This window comes from Rattus norvegicus, chromosome 2 (assembly GCF_021556685.1).
Source record: "Rattus norvegicus strain SHRSP/BbbUtx chromosome 2, alternate assembly SHRSP_T2T, whole genome shotgun sequence".
Lineage (NCBI taxonomy): Eukaryota > Metazoa > Chordata > Mammalia > Rodentia > Muridae > Rattus > Rattus norvegicus.
In genome coordinates, this window is record NC_141535.1 from 36,042,644 (window position 1) to 36,066,299 (window position 23,656).

At 41.8% G+C, this 23,656-nt stretch overlaps 1 protein-coding gene across 7 annotated transcripts in view; it reads right to left on the minus strand.

The window, feature by feature from the left end:
• The window catches only part of Mast4 (microtubule associated serine/threonine kinase family member 4), a 598,008-nt gene that overhangs the window by 423,659 nt on the left and 150,693 nt on the right, over window positions 1-23,656 (minus strand). For all 7 annotated transcript variants that reach the window (XM_087613921.1, XM_087613914.1, XM_087613906.1 and 4 more), the window contains 1 exon segment: window positions 6,827-6,980. In XM_087613921.1, the coding sequence (XP_087470047.1) occupies window positions 6,827-6,980 (154 nt within the window).

Here is a 23,656-nt window from a genome sequence, read left to right on the forward strand (position 1 = left end):
GTGTTTTCTGAGAGCACAAAGAAGCTGTGTTCCAGAGATAGACAAGGTTGCACCTCATGCTGCAGCCGTACTTGGTAATTTGTAAGAGTCACCCAAGTGGTACTAGATTTGAAGGCATGAACGGGTCATGAACAGCAGCTGAGGCTTGACACTGTGTGAAGCCAGGGATGGCCACTAGTGAAGTTGCAGGCACAGGGATGAAGGAATCATGCAAAGAAGTTGACACCATGAAAAGAGACTATGAGACGCTATTGGTGAAGCCTATTTGCAGCAGAAGACCCCAGCGTACTAGAGATGTCAGTACCGTGGAATGACCCCCAAGAACAGCAGCAGCAATGGAATGGAGTCAACTAGAGACTAGAGTGCTATAGAGGGCAGAACTGGAGAAGTGACCCAAGCTTGTTGGAGGAGCACAGAAGATCATGTGTGGATTTCAGACATTGGAATAAGAAGCTGTAGCATTGAAGTTACCTTGGAGACCCCAAGATGTTCAAGAGAAAAGCTGCTAAGGGGAGTGGAACCAGCCCAGGGGAAGAAGTTTGTTGCAGTCAACAAAAATGAAAAAGGAGTGGAGATCTGAAGATGGCTTTGACATCAGACATGGAGATGCAGAATTTGGAGTTCACCCGGCTGATTTCTGTCTTGTTTTGGGGATTACGGTTAAGTGATTGGATGAATCTCAGAAGAGACCTTGAACTTTGGACTTTTAACACTGTCAAGACTGCTATAGACTATGAAGACCTTGAAAGTTGGATTAAATGTATTTTATTATGCTATGGCTAGATATGGCCCCCATAGATTCCTGTGTTTGAGTAAGTCTATAGGGTCCAGGGAGTGGAATGTGATGATTTCTATCTTAGCATAGGGAGTGCCAACATTAGGAGGTATGGCCTTGTTGGAGCGTCACACTGACAGCATTCTTACACAGGCACTCTGCACAAATGACAAGAGAAAACTAGAACATACAAGACAGACACACTGCATACAAGTGAATGATTACTAAATTCCATGGACACTTAATGTGATGATTTTCAGATTTGCCAACTAAACTAAGGAAGTCAACGAGTGTCCGAAGATTGGCTTACTCCAGCATGATGGTCTCTGAGCTAATTTTAGAAGGAAATAACGTTTCCTGGGATCGTGCCATTTGCCTTTTCTTTCTTTAAGTAAGATTCTGAAAATGTTCTAGAGTTGGGCTGGGTTTAACATAGGGGTTTAGCACTTGCCCAGCATGCTTGAAGCACTACAAAAATAAGACAGGCAGATTTCATTTCCAATGCCCAGAAAGGCAAAACTTCTCCATTTCCCCTGTGATAAAGAACACTCTAACAGTTTTAGAGTTCTTTGTCAATGTTGTCTGCAGGTTAATCCACTGGTGTTATGCCCACATTGCCTTCCTATAGCAGTCTATGGGAAATGCATGGATTCTGCTTTTCTTGTATTCTAAAAAAACCCAAACATCCTTTAGAAGACAAAAGGGACTCCCTGAGGGAAAGGAGCCTCCATTCCAACTGGGTACCTATGACACACATCACAACCAGGGAACAAAGGCTGCGTATCTAGAAGACGGGATTCAAAGATCCTAAAGTCTGAACTGTGAGGCACAATACTGTGCATCTCTGCCAAGACCAGAGGGTCTGTATAATGATTAGAAGAGTACTGCTTCTCTTCCTCATCAGGGGGCTCCAGAGCTCAGTCACTGTTTACACGCTGATTCTATCTATTTAGCAAGCAGTGGGCCATGAAGACAGAAAACATTAGCTTGAACATGATGGGCATAGCAAGCGCTGGGTCTATTGTTTAAATGTCAGCCTTGAAAAAATAAAATCAGCAAGTGAGCAATGTTTGTTTCCCTCTCTTTAACCTAATACTCTTGGTGATTCAAATCTTTACTTTGGGAAGGAAACTTTCACAATTTCAAACATGAATATCATTCATTCGAATCGTGGTATAATTATGGCCCTTCTGATCTATCCTTTCTGAAAGCTCTGTTTTCTGAGTTATCTACATTGAACACATATTTTTATAGCTCAGAAATAGATATGCTTATCATAAAGGATTGCTTTAAAAGACAGAAGCTAACTATGGTGGACAGAATCACTGGTCCTAATTGTATCTTTGCTCAACCATCATGGTGGAAAGTGCTTCCACTACTTGACTTATCCTGGCCATTTCTAAGCAGCACAATGCTTAGAAATGTTTGAAATACATTTGTACAGATGGACTTCACCTCTCATGCTCTGAACTCTATTACTTTGTGTAGCGGATGATCTTAGAGACAATGGACAAAGAGCCGTTAGACTTCAAGTGAATCCTGTAATCAAGCCTAGTGGAGCTAAAATAGGGTTCCATGTCCCAGAAGACTCAGCCACTGATAATAGTCTACCAAAAAGTGTTCTGAGAGTATATAGAATTAATGCTGCTGACATGGATCACTGAATGATACAAATGAACAATAACAACAACAAAAACCTTGGAGAGAAAAAAATTCCCACATGGATTGAACTGCAGGGTATAAAAAAAGACCAGAGTACCCGTCACACAACTATATAAGAAGGGAGCCTTTTTTAATCATCAAGCCAGTTTGGAAAAAAAAATCTTTAGCAAAGTAGCTTTCTTCCCCCCTTATCAAATATTCAATTGTTTAATTACATTTATAGGAAGTCTTACCAAGGATGTAATAGTTTGAGAGCATTCAGCCATAAGATTTCATGTTAAATGTTATGAACCTTTTTCAGTGTTCAAATTTATTTTTTACAGCATGATTTTCAATGTTTACATTGTTTTCTGCTTTTGGTATATTCTATAATATGTTTAATCAATATCCTCTTGGCAGATATTTAGATGACATGTAATTTTAATTATTATAAATAGTGCTGCTCCAAACATTACTAGTGCTAATTCTCCACACATATTCATGACTGTTTGCTTGCAATGAATTCCCAGAAATAGAATTGCTGGGCTAACAAATGTATGAATTTAAAGTTTTTAATATGCATTAATTGCTTAGATTTAATTTTCTTTAATTAAAGGACTGGGAGCCCTACAGATTGAGTCACAGCCTCAGATTCCAAGTAAGCAAAGATTCTTCTATCTAAAATTCACTCTAATTAATCCTGTTGGAATTTAAGGTTTATTTTAAACCTACTGGGTACCTGCTGTGCTAAAGAGCCTCAGACTGGCTGTGCAGGCACCTGCCTGGCTTTACTCACTGGCTCTTGTTTACAAGCTCCATGCCTGTGCCTCAGTGTCTCCATCTGTAAAACAGGGACAAGTGCTTCCTGTCTCATGGGTTAAGTAAGTCAATAAATATAATTCACTGACAGTGGCCCTGCCACACAGGAAGATTTTAATGTTAGCTATCATTAGGAATAAATAAAAAGCTTGAAAAGCTAAAGGCTTAGTGAAAGTTTTCCATTCATACTTAGGCAGTAAATTTTTTAAAACCGTAAGCTAAGCTTTCACAAAGACTTTGATTTTAGTTTAGTTTTTGGCAAGTCGGGCTGGCCTCCAACTTGTTATGCCGCTAATGAGACTCGGAATGCTTGGTCTTCTGGTTTCCACCTCACACCTGGCAGCTCACGGTTGCAAGGACAATACTACCAAACCAAGGATCCTAGAGCTGAGAGGAAGTCAAGAGGGAATGCAGCTGGTCTTTGAAGTAAGACACTAGATCAGGCACAAGGTTCTGGTGACTTTGAATCGTTTTGAAGCATTTAATAAACTATTTAAGCGGAAAAAGGTGGGAACAGTTACTTCAAAAACAGCTCAAGTAATATAAACTTTCTAATTAGAATGAATAAAGAGGGTGAATCGACCCTCAGGATTTCATTGTTGGTTAAGAGACTCCAGGACTCTTTAGACTGTATCACTTACACAGGCAATCTGCATCTACCAGAGAAAGTGAGAATGGTCCTATCAGCAACAGGGAAGCATCAGCAGAACCCTAAATGCAAGTGCTGGCTATTCACTCAGGGAAGGGCAACCTTTTCTATTTTTTGAGACAGGGTCCTCAATCCATGGCTCAGGCTGGTCTGGAACCCAAAACCTGCCTCTTGCCTCTACTTCTGAGAACTCTGATGGTGATATGCATGCACCACCATGTGTGCAGGGTGTAGCTGTGTGTGTGCGTGTGTGTGTGTGTGTGTGTGTGTGTGTGTGTGTGTGTGATGTATGTGTCATGTGGACGTGTGTAAGTGTATATGCTAGTATATACACATACGTGTGTGGTGTATGAGATGGGGATTCTCACTGAACTTAAAGTTCCCCAGTTCTGTCAGACAAACTAGGCAGAGGGTTCCCAGGACTGTCCTCCCTCAGTACTGGGAACACAGATGAATGCTTCCATACTCTACTTCTACATGGGTGAAATTCAAACTCAGCGCCTCATGCTTACATAGTGGGTACCTTTACTGAGCTACTGGGTTAGCTCTGCAGGCTTTTTTATTTTTTTTAAGGTTATACTTCCCTGGGCCTGGATCACCCTCCCGCCCTTCCAGCAGTGTGCCTCTCTGGACCAACTGCTCCAACTTTACTGACGATGTGGCAGCAGCATTTCCGTTCCTTAGAAATCCATTTCCAGAGAGCCAAAGACCATAATTCTAAAATTTAAAAAAAAAACCATAATTCAAAATATTTTCCAGACCATTTATGAACTGTCAGATGAGACTGTCATATGTAGACAAAACTTCCTTCAGGGCTTAAAACCGATGATGTTCCTTCAAAATATTTGTGTTTAGAGGGAAAAAGTCACTAGGATGAAATAGGAAAAGGAAATGGAACCCGCAGTGCGTTAGAGTTTAGTTCAGCGTGAAAGCTGAAGCGGTGAGCTCTCCAAGTCTTTCGCTTTAACTTAGTCTTATCCGGCTTTATCTTTTCTTTTTCTTTTTTAAAGAAAAACTAGAATAAAACTTATAAACATAGATAAAAAGTTTTAAATATAAGTAAATATATAAGATGTTTATATAAATATAGAGAAAAGTTGTTTGTGGGGCTTCTTAGATTTAAAAAGCTTCAGTTTTAGGTGGAACATTTTTATCATGTCTTCACGTCTTCTTCAATCGGTATTTTTATTTCCAGTGGGCCCACAACTACACAGCCCCTCAGGCTGAAGTGGGCTTTTCCTCATTTCCTTCTCTGCCTTCCTTGCTTTCTTTCCTTTTGCGGTACTGGGTTCAAACCTAGGGCCCATGGATGTTTTGGCAAGTGGCCCATCACTGAGCCACAACCCAGCCCTGGGTGGTTTCGATGCATGCACTGAAAACTTCAATTACTTTTAATAACACAGACTGACTGGATCAGGGTAACCGGAAGATTTCTCGCCTCCAGCACATAGCACTCATGCTAAGAACATTCTAGCCACCCCACCCCGGCCCACGGTTTAAAAATGGAATTGCTTCCAATCAGCTGTCCAACTGTGTTACAGAACAATCATTTCTTGCTGTCTAGCTTACCAACCACTCCCTCTGCTCCTTCCCCTTCTTCCCCTTCCCAGGCTCTCCTACCTTAGTATCTCCTCATGTCTCACAGACAGGAGCTTTAACGGCTCACTCAGAAGTAACACGCACTATTTGCTTCTGTGCTTAAACATTTAGGTTATATGTCTGTACCTCTGTAGTTTTACAAGCGGGGAGGACTTGATAGCTATCTCACAAATGAAAATATATATACGCATCCGAGAAGCGCAGAGCGTGCTCTGCAATACCTGCATGCTATAGTTTGTGTCACGTGTGACCTCTGTTAAAGGGCTGGATCCAGTACGGTGTGTTATTGCAAAGCTTGAAGAGCTGGGGTCCAGCGAGAGGTCTTCAGGGGGTCACCGGGGCCATGCTCTTGACGTGGTTTGAGGGAACCAGCTCCCCTATCTTTCTCTCTCTACTTCCCCACCATAATATGATCAGTCTTACTCCACTGTGTGCTTCCAGTCATGGGGTGCTGATTGGCACAGTCCCAAAGCAATGACGTTTCCCAAGCTGCCTAAAGCAGCACGTCCAAAAATACCTTCTCTTTTTTTGTAATTTGATTCTCTCGGGCTCCTGTTAGATTAACAGGAAGCTAACAGAAAACTCAAAAGAAAACTACAATATCTAGGACAATGAAAATGACCAAATTCACAAAGACTGGCCATACCACAGGTTGGTGAGAAGGCACATCAAGTACTTTGCTCACCTTATCAGTCTCTTATGAACACTTACTATTGATATAATAACACAGACATATTACTAGAGTGGTATGCTGAATAACAGGGTAGATACAACACACAGGCTGTATATCCCAGTTAACCCAAAACACAGGATTAATCTTGTCTGTAGGGAAAGTGGAAGTACAATTACCTTGGGACAAGGTGTGTGTGTTTGTGTGTGTGTGTGTGTGTGTGTGTGTGTGTGTGTGTGTGTGTGCATCTGTGTGCACCTATGTCTTTGTATTGATGTCTGTGTGTGCCTGTGTGTGTGATTGCCTCTAAGTGTGTGTGTCTGTGTGTCTTGTGTGTGTGTCTATGTGTGTCTGCCTATGGGCGTCTGTCTCTGTGTGTATGGCTTGTTGTCTGTCTCTAGCTACATTTTTATAATTTGACCATGCTGGTAGTTAGACCAAAATACAAATTTTCCTAAGTGCATTTGTATATATCGAAATATGACCAAGTTGTTGTATGTAAACTATATTCCATGTTTTACTAATCAAGTGCCTAATTTAAACTGCTTTCTGGACTAAGTAACCCTTTCCAAAAGGGTGTGTGGGCAGGCTTTTGCACACGGAACTCCAAGGCTGTATGGGACCCTGTAAGAGAAGCACAATTCCTCCTCTGATCCACGCCACCCTGACTCACCGGTGAGGGCTCCTCCCAGGCTCCCTCGCCGAAGCTGCTTCCCATCCTCACTAAGTTGTCTCTTGTACTTCAGTGACTTTCCGAGGCCACAGGCCACATCTGGGTTGCTGCATTTCCGAAACGGCATGGGTGGTGGAGACAGTATGTGGTCAAGCTGTGGAGGGAAGGGACAGTGGCATCATTTCCTGGGGACACTCAGCACAACTGGTTCTCAGGCTCTCCTCTGTGCATCTCCTTCTCTAAACACACTCCCTTCACTGCTGTTTCTAATTCGACTCGTTTGGAGAGCTCTAAATATTATTCTTGGGCCTTCCATCGGAGACTCAGGATTGCTTCCTGTAAAATCCCAGGACCAGGTTTCGTTAGCAGGTCACAACACATGAGTAGCTGGCCATAGGATTAAGTTTAGCAGACTATGAACACAATTTTTAATGCAGTGAGATAGTTATTGTTAGACTCCCCCAACAAGAGCTGGGAAGATGGCTTGGTCACCAACGTATTTGCCACAAAAGCATGGAGACCCAAGTTTGTTACCCAGCATCCATAAAGCTTGGCACCGTGGAACTTACTTGTCATCCCAACCCTGGATGAGATTGGATACCTGGATTTGCTTGCAAATTAGCCTAGCCTATTGGGAGAGTTCCAGGCCAATGAAAGAACTCTTCCAAAGGTTGGGCAGTCCATGAAGAACAACACCTGAGGTTGACCCATGGCATTCACACACACATACACACATGTACACTCGACATCATTCATATAGCTACGAACACACACACATGCATGCGCGTGCTATGTTGACCCTAGCGCCCGGGCGGTGGACAGCAGAGGCAGGTTGTTTCCAGGCGTTAACTGTCCAGCGAGCCTAGGTGAGAGGGGAAGTTCCGGGTTCAGAGAGAGGTCCTGTCTCAGAAATAGAAGGTGCAGTTCCATAGAAAATAACACCAACACACACACACACACACACACACACACACACATCAAAAAAAGGTATTGTTTCATAACTGAGTGAATTATACATGCATACATGTGTATTCTGGACCCCTATATATAATATGTCCTTCTGTAGATCCCCCACTTTGAAATATTGCTATATAAAAACAGATCAAATTTCACATATTGCTCACACACATACACGCACAGGAGAGGAATTTCTAAGCACTGCAGCTCTTAATGGAAATCAATACATCCTTATATCACTCTATAGCTCTTAAAAGAAAGTCTGTCACAAGAATCAGAGAAACCAAAGTCACTTCAAGAGACAGCTTTCTACAAAAGAATCCCCTGGGTCCAAGCACTCATGTCAAGATCTGCTCCTCTTTCATGAGAACACCTGAAGAGAGCCATGCCTTCTACATGTTCGCCTGCAAGATGAAATGCCCGAGTGTATGCCTAGATAGTATTAAGGACAAAAATAGCCCTGGGCATATACATATGTGCCTATCACTATGAAGGGCCCCCAAATAAAATTCCAGTTGTCACACAAAAGGGACAACTTCCTACAATCTTAAAAGAGGGAAATATTTGGACAACACAATTAGACGCTGTTTTAAGGATTTTCTTTTTAAACCAAAGTTGGCTTTGCTATTATGGGAAAGAGATGGGAGCTTGGATATCATTATCTGATTTTTTTTTTTAGACTGTAACAGATCTTCTTATAGGAGAAAGAAAGTCAAAAACAATGTCATCATTTGTCTGTCCGCATGCTACCGCATATTCAAAATCGCCTCGAGAAGAAACTGCTGCCTGGTGGTGGGCATCCCTTCCCGAGATCGTTGAGATTGAACCTTCACTGGTTCAGTTCCACAAGATGTGAACCTTCTCCCAACGCCAACTGTGTTCATTAGCACACAATGGATTCTGAGCACTTCTTTAAAAGAACCATCTCTAACTCCCAGACCCTTGGGTCTTTACTGCACCTCGATGCCAGTCGGTTTTGTAGTGAGAGGACCCTGTAGAATGAGTCGTCAGTCCACCCACTCCAGGATCAAAGCCGAATCAGGAGGGGAAGGGACCCCAGAGGGTACTTTTCAAAGAAACAGCCCTTTCAAAGGAGGGGGTGAAGTCATCTGAAGATGTCATCCAGCTGCTGTTCATGACATAGATGTCCATTTATGGGAGCCTCCGAGGAGAGACTCCTGCCCAGCCTTAGACGTTTTGCCCTTCAATCCCTACAGACAATGAAGTAACTGGAACGGGTAGCTACTTAAGAGAGACTAGAAGACGTAGAACCCATCTGCAGTCAGACCGTCAGACAACACAGAGATTACTGGTTCCCTATTGTTGGTACCACTGTATGTTCATACCCACGGTTTTTTTTTTTTTTAACTGCCAATTTAGTGTTGTTATTATTACATTGAAATTTTTTGGGAGACAACCTGTGAGTCTGGAAGCATGGAATGGAATGAGGAAGGGAAGAATGTGCCAGGGAAGAAATATTATTCTCTACCCACATGGCTTTGACCCCCGCTCCCCCCTCCCCGATATCCACGCATGTGCACCTCACCCCCAGTATCAGCTGCAGACAGACTTCTCCTCGTTAATACTTTAGCATGCCTCTTCTAAGAACAAAATCTCTTAAATGCCTCTATTCTACAATCTATATGTTCTTACACAGTATCTCCAATCTTTTGAATGAAGACCATATGGGAAAAGCTGGGAAAACTACGAAATAAGGCTCTATCATGTAGACTTAATATTATTAAGTTGCTCTTTTCCCCTGACTAGGAAAATTGTGGCCACAAGGTGGCAATGCACCATAGACATTCAGCAAACTGTTCCCTGCTCGCTCCTGCTAATAAATGTACCAAGAATTAGCGGCCACCCCTTCAAAGAAATCGAGCGGGTTCGGGTCCATTCTACTTAGTTATTTTCGCTTAATTACTAGTGGCAGCTGCATAAAATACAAATATTTATTGTTTAAGGTCCGTCAGCTTCTGCTCCCGTTTTTCATTGGCTTGCAGAATTGCAATTAATTACTCTGGGGAAGAGTGTTATATCGTAAGTAAACAGAGGGTGGAAAAGTAGAAGGAAAAAAAAAAGAGGTCTTTCCTAAGCAGGAATTTTGTGATCTCCTTATATATTTTCAATAGATACAAACAGCACGGGACATCTACAGGAAGAAAAGAGAAAGAAATTAAAGAGAAAGTGTGAGTGAAAAAGAAGAAAAAACAAAACTCAACCCCCTTTTCCATCACAGAAATGAAAGCATGAGCCAATGGTCCATTGGCCGGGTTCATTTTGTTTTGCTTTGTTTTGTTTTGCTGTTTTTTTCCCCATCAGATCATAGTCTCAAGAGGAGAACTATTATTTAAAACCTGGGAAGATTGGGGCAGTGAACAGGGAAGGCTGAAATGAAAGCAGGAGGAAAACCTATGAACAGAGCAGCGCTCCAAGATCCCATTTCTTCTCCTCTATCAATCCATACCCCCAACAGGGCTCTCGCTAAACATACCATTTTTCCAAATTTTCCACATGGTCGGTGGCTTTAGTCTTTCTATAGTAATTAATCAAAGCATTTCAAAATGGCCCACTACAGCCTGGCACTTTATTTTCCATTTTTTGCAGGGCTTCCAACAATCACGATCTCTTAAAAAATCACTCCATAACACCCAAGAGCTGACGTCCATATCAGAGTTATTTCGAACATCGCCATTTACCTGATTTCCATTGAATCTTTTCCACCTTCCCTGTACCCCAACAATGACGGTGATCTATCAGTTCAACTAAAAGACAGAGGGTGTCCTGAAACTCTCACTGAGACTCAAGGTCACTGGCTTAGGCACTTCCAGGGTCTTTTCTTCAGCAGATGGCAGGGTACTAAGAGCCCAGCCCCACACCTCTGTTACCTAGCATGCTACTAATCATAAACACATTGTACTAAAGAGATGCCTTTTTTTTTTTATCCACCAATCAATCCTGATTTCTGGTGACTGGACTTCCTCGAAATTCCCTACTGTTAGTTTTCATAAAGTCCTTCACTTCAAAGAAGAACCACAGAACACTGGGGAACAGGTCCGTTTGCACATTACTAAATTAAGAATTCATTCAGAGGTGTAGCTTGTTCCTCCGTGTCAGAGAGAGACAACTGACCTTGTTCTTGTCCCAGGAACTACAAAAGCATCTTAAGGAACCAAAGTGGCATGACCAAGACAAATCTGGTATAGTCATGAAGGAACAGTCACAAAACCATTGGTCCTGTGTCTGCTCGTCGCACACAACTCATGTAGTAAGTCTCACATCTATGTTTTCTGTAATCATCTCCCTCATTGCTGTCTGTCAAAAGGCTGAAAAGAACTGAACACATCGTGGCTTCTGCCTTCAATGAAGATGAATACTAGTGGGTCAAGGCATTGATAAGAGCATCTAATCTCTGGTCACTCAGCTTTTCCCATCACTCCCGCATCTGCAGGAACCATGGGCGTGTTTTCCCAGGCTGAATTCCCCCTACTGTGTGCCATCTTCCTACTCGCATAATGCACACTTTCACCGTGCACAAACATCGAGCTTCCAGCTTCACTGCATTCTCCTACTAGACCTTCAGAAATGGCGCTGCCAGTCACAGCCATTCCTCCATTCACAGTTTCTATGCATTTACAAGGATCTAACAGAGAGATGGACAGCACGGGCGTTATAGATGGAAACTGTAAAGAGCCCCAACTTACTCTGTTAACTCGTCCTTCTCAAACCCAGTCTGCTTCGCCGTTTCTCCTCTTACCATCGCATCCCTGACACGGTGACCTCTCCTTTGACAACCTCCCAAAGGTTCCTTCCGCCTTCTCACTAATAGCAGGAGAGTAGCCAGTGTCACTTTTAAAACATAGGCCAGAGGCTCCAGCTGATGTTCTGGAGTCCTTTTCCAGATTCTTCTTCGCTCAGAACAACTCAGGGTCTGCGCACTGGCCTGCCAGCCCCTACCTCCTGCCTCACGCAGCCAACAATCTCCCATTCCCATCACACGAGGTTCTTCTACAGATCTGCAATGGCCGCCAACATCTTCATGTGCATTTTTCCTTCCTAGGAGACACTCTTAGTTGGCTTGCCTCCCCCATGTCCAGGGCTCTATTTGAGGGGCAGCCTCCCTGGAGGCTTTGGTTCTAACTATCAGGAATACCATACTCCTCACTTAAGTCTTTTCCCTCTCTTTTCTTCATAGCCTTTACTTCCACATCTACTGCTTATTGTCATTCTTCCTCGGCTATGGTCTAACAAGAAATTCTGCAAGTCCTTTTTTTTTTTTTTTTTTTTTTTTTTTTTTTTTTTTTTTTTTTGTCTCCTGCCTCATTCCTACAATGGGGCACGTTAGAAAGACAAAGAAAGATTTTTAGTATGAATAAATCAGTTGGTGATGTCTGCTATGTAGAGGTATTTAGATAAAAAGTAACAATAGTAAAAATGGAGAACACGTGCCACAAAGAGATTTTATTGTTGATAAATGAGAAATTCTGTCCAATGTAATCAAGGTGAAATGCGACAAGGCATCTCCAGTACTTTGGCAAAATCGAGCATTTCGTGTATGGGAAGAGCCTTAGGTCATATCAAATGCCATCCTTTAAAAGAGTCTTTTATATATACTAAACCAGTATGCTAATTTTTGAACAGGGCTATCTCTGAGGGTGAGTCCTAAATAATGAATCATTCGACCTTTTAACTATATCCCTACTGGCACATCCACTTGTGTCCATCAATCCAATCTCTCCCTGCCCCATTCCTCTTTTCTGTAATTCTGCATTCATTCCCGAGATGTGACACATGCATTTTAAAGACGCATCCAGAATGCATGTGCCCTAAGGCCAAAGTTCATGAGTTCAAAGAGATCACCAATGTCATCTGCATTCATAATGGAACCACTGTTAAAGTCCTTTGTGTGTGTGTGTGTGTGTGTGTGTGTGTGTGTGTGTGTGTGTGTGTGTGTGGATTGACTAGGAATGTAGATTATGAAAATATTGTTCAGTTATTCTATTTCTTGGCATTGAATATTCTACAAAAGCAAAACCAAAGGCACAAAAATATCTGAATCACGAAACTGTTCAGACCTCACTTGTAACTCCCATCAAGTACTTATCCCTTCTCTTCCTCACCAGCTGATAAAGAATCAAACAGGCAGCCTAGAATGACTTTACTGTATATTAAAATTAGATTTTTACTTTTAAGCCAAAGCTTTAAAAACCGGATAGAAGAGCCTTCTATGGCTAGGGCAATCATTACAGGATTGTCACCAATTCCTCAGTGGTCACTGCTCAGACCAGAGCTGCCACGTACGTGTCTCTATTGAAGTATTTAACTCTTAGTGCATCATTTCTTCATGCACGGAACATTAGTAACAATCATACTTATCCCGCATTGGATGTAAGGATTGTCAGAATTCATACATGTTCGCGCCTGAACATCTGATAAACCAGAAAGGGCTCCATTTGTGCTTGCTGTAGTTACAGCCTGTTTCACAAACTCACCCCTTGCATCACCCAGGCAAACATTTCTACATGGAAATCAAACCTGTTTTAACTTTACCCGGGCTTTGTTTTTTGTTTGTTTTCGCCTTTTGTTTATTTTGGTTTTTTATTTATTTGTTGTTTGTACAGCCTAAGAGAGAGTAAGTGGGGCACAGAAAATCTGATTCGTGAGAAGTCACATTTTCTTGCCCTCCTGTCAAGTCAGCCATGTTATGGCATTTGAGAGAAGCCTTGAATCTACCCAAACACTTGGGGAAAGAATTCTAAGGCCGTGTCTCAGGCAAGCTCCTTCCATCTGAAGACCACATCTCAGGAGACGTAGCTGAGGCATATGAGGGGCTAGCACATCCAAGCAATCCACAGCCTAAAACCCTGGTGCTCACTCTGGCACTGTCTTCCGAGGTTCAGCTCGGCTGCTCTTTCCCCCAGCCAGCTGACAGGCGCTGCACATGGCCCCTTAGTCACCTGCCCCTCTGAGTCACACCCCTGCTCTGCTCTGCACTGCTCAGCAGTAGGTAAGAAAATACTTCTTATTCTCGGCACTGCCTAAAGAACAAGCTTTATCCCCTCACTGCTTCCTAATATCTAGGTATTGACCTGTCAGGCCACCAGCAGAGTGACAGTCCTGACCACACTGCACCGGGTCTGCTAATTGATTTTGCTGACAATCATTCTGGATTACATACCCCCCCACCCCCAGAACACAGGCTTCCACTTAATGATGCTGTAAGCAACATCCCTGCAAATGTAGCTGCTCAGACCCATAGTGTGCAAGGAAGGGATGCTCGCCGAGGGGCCCTGATCAACACTCATCTCCACTTATAAATATTTATTTAGTAGGCAGTTTTGTTGCTACTACTGTTTTCTTCTTTGAAACAGTCTCTATGCCAAGTTGACCTCAAATTCAAGATCCACTTGCACTGGCTTCCTGATACTAGGATTGATACAGATGTGCACAACTGGATGCAGTTTATCAAGCAGCATCATGCCAGGTTTAGATTTTGGCTTGGGAGTAAGCAGACAAACAGTAGACAATACAGACTCACTAGGATGTGCATTCAAGCCTGGAGTGAGACACTGGAAAGATGTTTTCAGGCCTCAACACTAGAACCAGTGTCATTGCTACTGGGCTGTGGGTGGGCACTCCCTTGGGAACTACATACTTAACGACATTTCTCTAGATACCTTCAGCAAAGCCCCTGACTCCTCACCAGGAAGTGCAATGTGTCCCATCTCCAGTCCTAACTTTATGAAGACAGACTTGACTTTATCTTCTAAACTGGGATTTGTGGAGATTTTTACATACACACTTACATACACATTCACACACAGACTCTCAAACACACATACATATGCACAATGCTCACACACACACACACACACACACATGCACACATACACGTTTACTCCCTCGCATACATACATACACATATATCTACACATGCACATGCACAGAGTCTCATATACACACATACATACATACACATATATCTACACATGCACATGCACAGAGTCTCATATACACACACACATACCTACACATACATACATACTCTCTTTTACACACACACACACATTTTCTCACACAATGCTCTCTCTAATTCATTCTCTCTCTCATACACACACACACACACACACACACACACACACCCCACACACACACCAGAGGCAGTGCCTAGAACCACTCTTGGACCTCACCATTTGGGGGAAATGAGAAACATAGTATCTGAGCCCACAGATGCTACTAAATTTAACTAGCCAAGTACTGGGCTGCCCCAACCACAAAGACTTATTGGACCTATATGTCAAGAAGCCACTGTTGAGGTCCCTTGCTCTGTGCTTGTTTCATTCTTATTTATCTTCACCTATTTTTACATTATTCCCCCTACTAACTTATGTGTTGTAGTAGGTTATCTTGTGACAACAAGCTGGCCCTAGGGACACATACCTGTAATCCCAGCACTATGGAGGTGGAGTCAGAGTCAGAAGTGTAAGGCCAGCTGCTACTACATAATAGATGAGGCTAGCCTGTACTGAAAGACCTATCTGGAAAAAACATTTGAGACAAAAAGACAATGCAAGAAAAGAATAGAGTCATGAAAATTGTTTATGTTTACAAGGCCTGGTAAGCCAACAATTACCCAAGTCCTAACTTACTCAAATGATTTAACTGTTTATTGCAATCCCTTTCTCGATGAATGGACTTATCTTCAAACAGTGCATCAACAGAGTATATTTATACTGAGAAGTATACCAGATAACAACATCATTTTCTATCTTTCATCTCCCAAATACCGGGATTACAGGTGTGCACCCTCAGGCCTGGATTCTTTAATTTCATAATTAATTCCTGGGATCATGAACACAGCAAATGAGATGTTTTAGAAATAAGCGAATGTCCTGGAATGCACTGGATCAAACTACAATGGCATTCATCTGAACAGAGCAGTACCACAAGGTTTATTGCTTAAGAACATTGATTTTCTTTCCTCCCTTCTGAGTGGCATATGCAAATTACCACGTTGATAACGTTACCTCGCTTGCCTGTCAACTTCGAGAAGGTCAATTCCTTTGCTCATGAACATCTTCACAAACACATACTTGGCAACCACCAGCAAGGAATCATGGTCATTGCCCAAGGAAGGGCATTTAATTGCAACCGAGTATGGCATGAATATTAGGCAGCAAGTTCAATCATTGAAAGATATGATAAACAGACTAACCTTATTTGACAGCCTTAAAGCATGGCATTTACCCATACACCTTTCAGAATATTAATTGCTACTCAAAATTTGGTTCAGGACCAATGACGCTGGGGAAAACACAGGATACATACAACTTGACTTTGCATATATGGATCACCTGTTTTATTCCCTCCCGTCTTAATAATTCTGGATGTTTCCCTGACCTTTATTTAGGGATTTAATCTATGCCTGTGGTTGTTTACTTATCTGAAGTCGTTAAAGTCCCCTGATACCATCCTGTCCCCAACAGCAATATAACTAAAAAGTCTGACCCTTCTTAACAAGCAGGAAGAGAAAACACTTCCCCTGGGTTATTTTCCTTCAGGGTAAACCAGAATGGAAAAGTCTCACATGTGTACCACAGAAGCTGCCAGTACATACCCACTTCCCCTTTTCTCAGGTTTACATTGTACTAATAATATTTCTAACTTGCCAAATGGGGAACAGACACAAAAGGATTCAACATCTTCAGCTCACTAAGAGGTAAGCCTGTGGATCAAGTCCAGTATCCCTAACTCCAAAGCCTGTTTACTTCCATGGTCTCAAACCCTCTCCCTGACAGGGGCCACGACGGTAAAGCGCACAAGCCGAGGGAGACAAATGGGAATACTCCTGGAGAAAGCCAGAGGCTGAAACTCTGCTCTCAACAAGTCTAAATGATCCAACTAAACCCCCGGCCATGGCCTATCGGGTGGGTTTCTTAGCTCAGCACTCAGGAATCACAATGCATTAGCAGGGAGGAACAGACTGTATAGAATCCGATTCCCTGACATCACTGGAAGGCTGAGGCCCGCAAAAGATACAAAGAAGGTTGGAGTGTGTATCTAGACCAGAGTCTAGACCTAACTTACTGTCGACCCTGCTGCGTATCCTTGTGCACTTTGCCCTCCCGAAGCCTCGACATACCCAGCGTTGCTATGACAATCAACTTAAATGATTTCCGGTGGTTTTCTAACTATGTACAGTCTGTCAATCCAAAGTTGTCATAAAAAAAAATGATCCAAATGCCTATTATATTTAGACAATGGCTAAGAACTAAAGATGTAAAACGAAAGGATAGTGTCCAAATAAAACTGCTACCACGAAAACCACACAGAAGACACTGAGAAAGGTATTCGGGACGAGAAAGCTGGTCTGGCAACGTATTATGTATGTTTCCTTACTGTGGCGTCAGAGTGATACAGTATTACGTATTCACTCACAATTGCTCCCACGGATTATGGCCAGCAACTTGGAAGCTAGCCCAGGGAGGGGCATGGATTAGTATCTAAGGACATGCTAGTTTTAATTCTACTTTGAGATTTTTTTCCCCTAAATTTCTATCTTTCTTTAGCCATCATTTGCTCCAGTGAGGGTCAGGCAGGTCCTCAGGAGGTGCCAACATGCCACATCCTCTTACTGAAGGAATCAGGGTCAGTACTCTCAGTCAAGTGTCAGACATGAAACACATTTTAAAGAACTATCTTATTTTCACGTATGTGTATAAGTGGTGTGTGTGTGTGTGTGTGTGTGTGCACGTGTGTGTGCATGTGTGTGCGTGTGCATGTGTGCATGTGTGTTTGTGTTTGTATGTATGTGTACATGTGTGCATGTGTGTTTGTGTGTGTGTATGTGCATGTGCATGTGTGTGTGCATGTATGTACAGGTACCCCCAGAAACCACTAGAGGGCATTGGATCCCCTGAAGTTGGAGTTCCAGGTCGTTAAAGTAAGTCACTCTCTGTGGGTGGGAAAACTGAACTCAGGTCCTCTGGAAGAGCAGCATTTTCAAATTTCATCTGTAAAATAAACATAACTGAATCCTCCTCAGGGGATACTTGAGGATCAGTATTAACCCTGAGTATAATACCTTGAGCCAATTAGATGCTGGATCTTTCCCATTCTTCCCTTCCTTTTAGGCTTGTCCTTTTTCTCAGATTTTCTTTCATAATATCCAAAAAACCAAAAGGAAACTTTATAGGCATATACATACACACACACACACACACACACACACACACACACACACACACACACACACACACATCAGGAGGATTCAATTTCTCTCATAAAAATAACAACCATTTATTTTATTTTATTTTTTTATTATCTTGAGTATTTCTTATATACATTTCAAGTGTTATTCCCTTTCCCGGTTTCCGGACAGACATCACCCTCCCCCCTCCCCTTCCTTGTGGGTGTTCCCCTCCCAAACCTCCCCCCATTGCCACCCTCCCCGCATAGTCTAGTTCACTGGGGGTTCAGTCTTAGCAGGACCCAGGGCTTCCCCTTCCACTGGTGCTCTTACTAGGATATTCATTGCTACCTATGGGGACAGAGTCCAGGGTCAGTCCATGTATAGTCTTTAGGTAGTGGCTTAGTCCCTGGAAGCTCTGGTTGCTTGACATTGTTGTACTTTTGGGGTCTCGAGCACCTTCAAGCTCTTCCAGTTCTTTCTCTGATTCCTTCAACGGGGGACCTATTCTCAGTTCAGTGGTTTGCTGCTGGCATTCGCCTCTGTATTTGCTGTATTCTGGCTGTGTCTCTCAGGAGCGATCTACATCCGGCTCCTGTCGGTCTGCACTTCTTTGCTTCATCCATCTTGTCTAATTGGGTGGCTGTATATGTATGGGCCACCTGTGGGGCAGGCTCTGAATGGGTGTTCCTTCAGTCTCTGTTTTAATCTTTGCCTCTCCCTTCCCTGCCAAGGGTATTCTTTTTCCTCATTTAAAGAAGGAGTGAAGCATTCACATTTTGATCATCCGTCTTGAGTTTCCTTTGTTCTAGGGATCTAGGGTAATTCAAGCATTTGGGCTAATAGCCACTTATCAATGAGTGCATACCATGTATGTCTTTCTGTGAGTGGGTTAGCTCACTCACGATGATATTTTCCAGTTCCAACCATTTGCCTACGAATTTCATAAACTCGTTGTTTTTGATAGCTGAGTAATATTCCATTGTGTAGATGTACCACATTTTCTGTATCCATTCCTCTGTTGAAGGGCATCTGGGTTCTTTCCAGTTTCTGGCTATTATAAATAAGGCTGCGATGAACATAGTGGAGCACGTGTCTCTTTTATATGTTGAGGCATCTTTTGGGTATATGCCCAAGAGAGGTATGGCTGGATCCTCAGGCAGTTCAATGTCCAATTTTCTGAGGAACCTCCAGACTGATTTCCAGAATGGTTTTACCAGTCTGCAATCCCACCAACAATGGAGGAGTGTTCCTCTTTCTCCACATCCTCGCCAGCATCTGCTGTCACCTGAGTTTTTGATCTTAGCCATTCTCACTGGTGTGAGGTGAAATCTCAGGGTTGTTTTGATTTGCATTTCCCTTATGACTAAAGATGTTGAACATTTCTTTAGGTGTTTCTCAGCCATTCGGCATTCCTCAGCTGTGAATTCTTTGTTCAGCTCTGAACCCCATTTTTTAATAGGGTTATTTGTTTCCCTGCGGTCTAACTTCTTGAGTTCTTTGTATATTTTGGATATAAGGCCTCTATCTGTTATAGGATTGGTAAAGATCTTTTCCCAATCTGTTGGTTGTCGTTTTGTCCTAACCACAGTGTCCTTTGCCTTACAGAAGCTTTGCAGTTTTATGAGATCCCATTTGTCGATTCTTGATCTTAGAGCATAAGCCATTGGTGTTTTGTTCAGGAAATTTTTTCCAGTGCCCATGTGTTCCAGATGCTTCCCTAGTTTTTCTTCTATTAGTTTGAGTGTGTCTGGTTTGATGTGGAGGTCCTTGATCCACTTGGACTTAAGCTTTGTACAGGGTGATAAGCATGGATCGATCTGCATTCTTCTACATGTTGCCCTCCAGTTGAACCAGCACCATTTGCTGAAAATGCTATCTTTTTTCCATTGGATGGTTTTGGCTCCTTTGTCAAAAATCAAGTGACCATAGGTGTGTGGGTTCATTTCTGGGTCTTCAATTCTATTCCATTGGTCTATCTGTCTGTCTCTGTACCAATACCATGCAGTTTTTATCACTATTGCTCTGTAATACTGCTTGAGTTCAGGGATAGTGATTCCCCCTGAAGTCCTCTTATTGTTGAGGATAGCTTTAGCTATCCTGGGTTTTTTGTTATTCCAGATGAATTTGCAAATTGTTCTGTCTAACTCTTGGAAGAATTGGATTGGTATTTTGATAGGGATTGCATTGAATCTGTAGATTGCTTTTGGTAAAATGGCCATTTTTACTATATTAATCCTGCCAATCCATGAGCATGGGAGATCTTTCCATCTTCTGAGGTCTTCTTCAATTTCTTTCCTCAGTGTCTTGAAGTTCTTATTGTACAGATCTTTTACTTGCTTGGTTAAAGTCACACCGAGGTACTTTATATTATTTGGGTCTATTATGAAGGGTGTCGTTTCCCTAATTTCTTTCTCGGCTTGTTTCTCTTTTGTATAGAGGAAGGCAACTGATTTATTTGAGTTAATTTTATACCCAGCCACTTTGCTGAAGTTGTTTATCAGCTTTAGTAGTTCTCTGGTGGAACTTTTGGGATCACTTAAATATACTATCATGTCGTCTGCAAATAGTGATATTTTGACCTCTTCTTTTCTGATCTGTATCCCCTTGATCTCCTCTTGTTGTCTGATTGCTCTGGCTAGAACTTCAAGAACTATATTGAATAAGTAGGGAGAGAGTGGGCAGCCTTGTCTAGTCCCTGATTTTAGTGGGATTGCTTCAAGTTTCTCTCCATTTAGTTTAATGTTAGCAACTGGTTTGCTGTATATGGCTTTTACTATGTTTAGGTATGGGCCTTGAATACCTATTCTTTCCAGGACTTTTATCATGAAGGGGTGTTGAATTTTGTCAAATGCTTTCTCAGCATCTAATGAAATGATCATGTGGTTCTGTTCTTTCAGTTTGTTTATATGATGGATCACGTTGATGGTTTTCCTTATATTAAACCATCCCTGCATGCCTGGGATGAAGCCTACTTGATCATGGTGGATGATTGTTTTGATGTGCTCTTGAATTCGGTTTGCCAGAATTTTATTGAGTATTTTTGCGTCGATATTCATAAGGGAAATTGGTCTGAAGTTCTCTTTCTTTGTTGGGTCTTTGTGTGGTTTAGGTATAAGAGTAATTGTGGCTTCATAGAAGGAATTCGGTAGGGCTCCATCTGTTTCAATTTTGTGGAATAGTTTGGATAATATTGGTATAAGGTCTTCTATGAAGGTTTGATAGAATTCTGCACTAAACCCGTCTGGACCTGGGCTCTTTTTGGTTGGGAGACCTTTAATGACTGCTTCTATTTCCTTAGGAGTTATGGGGTTGTTTAACTGGTTTATCTGTTCCTGATTTAACTTCGATACCTGGTATCTGTCTAGGAAATTGTCCATTTCCTGAAGATTTTCAAGTTTTGTTGAATATAGGTTTTTATAGTAAGATCTGATGATTTTTTGAATTTCCTCTGAATCTGTAGTTATGTCTCCCTTTTCATTTCTGATTTTGTTAATTTGGACGCACTCTCTGTGTCCTCTCGTTAGTCTGGCTAAGGGTTTATCTATCTTGTTGATTTTCTCAAAGAACCAACTTTTGGTTCTGTTGATTCTTTCTATGGTCCTTTTTGTTTCTACTTGGTTGATTTCAGCTCTGAGTTTGATTATTTCCTGCCTTCTACTCCTCCTGGGTGTATTTGCTTCTTTTTGTTCTAGAGCTTTTAGGTGTGCTGTCAAGCTGCTGACATATGCTCTTTCCTGTTTCTTTCTGCAGGCACTCAGCGCTATGAGTTTTCCTCTTAGCACAGCTTTCATTGTGTCCCATAAGTTTGGGTATGTTGTACCTTCATTTTCATTAAATTCTAAAAAGTTTTTAATTTCTTTCTTTATTTCTTCCTTGACCAGGTTATCATTGAGTAGAGCATTGTTCAATTTCCATGTATATGTGGGCATTCTTCCCTTATTGTTATTGAAGACCAGTTTTAGGCCGTGGTGGTCCGATAGCACGCATGGGATTATTTCTATCTTTCTGTACCTGTTGAGGCCCGTTTTTTGACCAATTATATGGTCAATTTTGGAGAAAGTACCATGAGGAGCTGAGAAGAAGGTATATCCTTTTGCTTTAGGATAGAATGTTCTATAAATATCCGTTAAGTCCATTTGGCTCATGACTTTTCTTAGTCTGTCTACACCTCTGTTTAATTTCTGTTTCCATGATCTGTCCATTGATGAGAGTGGGGTGTTGAAATCTCCCACTATTATTGTGTGAGGTGCAATGTGTGTTTTGAGCTTTAGTAAGGTTTCTTTTACATATGTAGGTGCCCTTGTATTTGGGGCATAGATATTTAGGATTGAGAGTTCATCTTGGTGGATTTTTCCTTTGATGAATATGAAGTGTCCTTCCTTATCTTTTTTGATGACTTTTAGTTGAAAATTGATTTTATTTGATATTAGAATGGCTACTCCAGCTTGCTTCTTCTGACCATTTGCTTGGAAAATTGTTTTCCAGCCTTTCACTCTGAGGTAATGTCTGTCTTTGTCTCTGAGGTGTGTTTCCTGTAGGCAGCAGAATGCAGGGTCCTCGTTGCGTATCCAGTTTGTTAATCTATGTCTTTTTATTGGGGAGTTGAGGCCATTGATATTGAGAGATATTAAGGAATAGTAATTATTGCTTCCCGTTATATTCATATTTGGAAGTGAGGTTATGTTTGTGTGCTTTCATTCTCTTTGTTTTGTTGCCAAGATGATTAGTTTCTTGCTTCTAGGGTATAGCTTGCCTCCTTATGTTGGGCTTTACCCTTTATTATCCTTTGTAGTGCTGGACTTGTAGAAAGATATTGTGTAAATTTGGTTTTGTCATGGAATATCTTGGTTTCTCCATCTATGTTAATTGAGAGTTTTGCAGGATACAGTAACCTGGGCTGGCATTTGTGTTCTCTTAGGGTCTGTATGACATCTGTCCAGGATCTTCTGGCCTTCATAGTTTCTGGCGAAAAGTCTGGTGTGATTCTGATAGGTCTGCCTTTATATGTTACTTGACCTTTTTCCCTTACTGCTTTTAATATTCTTTCTTTATTTTGTGCGTTTGGTGTTTTGACAATTATGTGACGGGAGGTGTTTCTTTTCTGGTCCAATCTATTTGGAGTTCTGTAAGCTTCTTGTATGCCTATGGGTATCTCTTTTTTTAGGTTAGGGAAGTTTTCTTCTATGATTTTGTTGAAGATATTTACTGGTCCTTTGAGCTGGGAGTCTTCACTCTCTTCTATACCTATTATCCTTAGGTTTGATCTTCTCATTGAGTCCTGGATTTCCTGTATGTTTTGGACCAGTAGCTTTTTCCGCTTTACATTATCTTTGACAGTTGAGTCAATGATTTCTATGGAATCTTCTGCTCCCGAGATTCTCTCTTCCATCTCTTGAATTCTGTTGGTGAAGCTTGTATCTACAGCTCCTTGTCTTTTCTTTTGATTTTCTATGTCCAGGGTTGTTTCCATGTGTTCTTTCTTGATTGCTTCTATTTCCATTTTTAATTCCTTCAACTGTTTGATTGTGTTTTCCTGGAATTCTTTCAGGGATTTTTGCGATTCCTCTCTGTAGGCTTCTACTTGTTCTCTAAGGGAGTTCTTTATGTCTTTCTTGAAGTCCTCCAGCATCATGATCAAATATGATTTTGAAACTAGGTCTTGCTTTTCTGGTGTGTTTGGA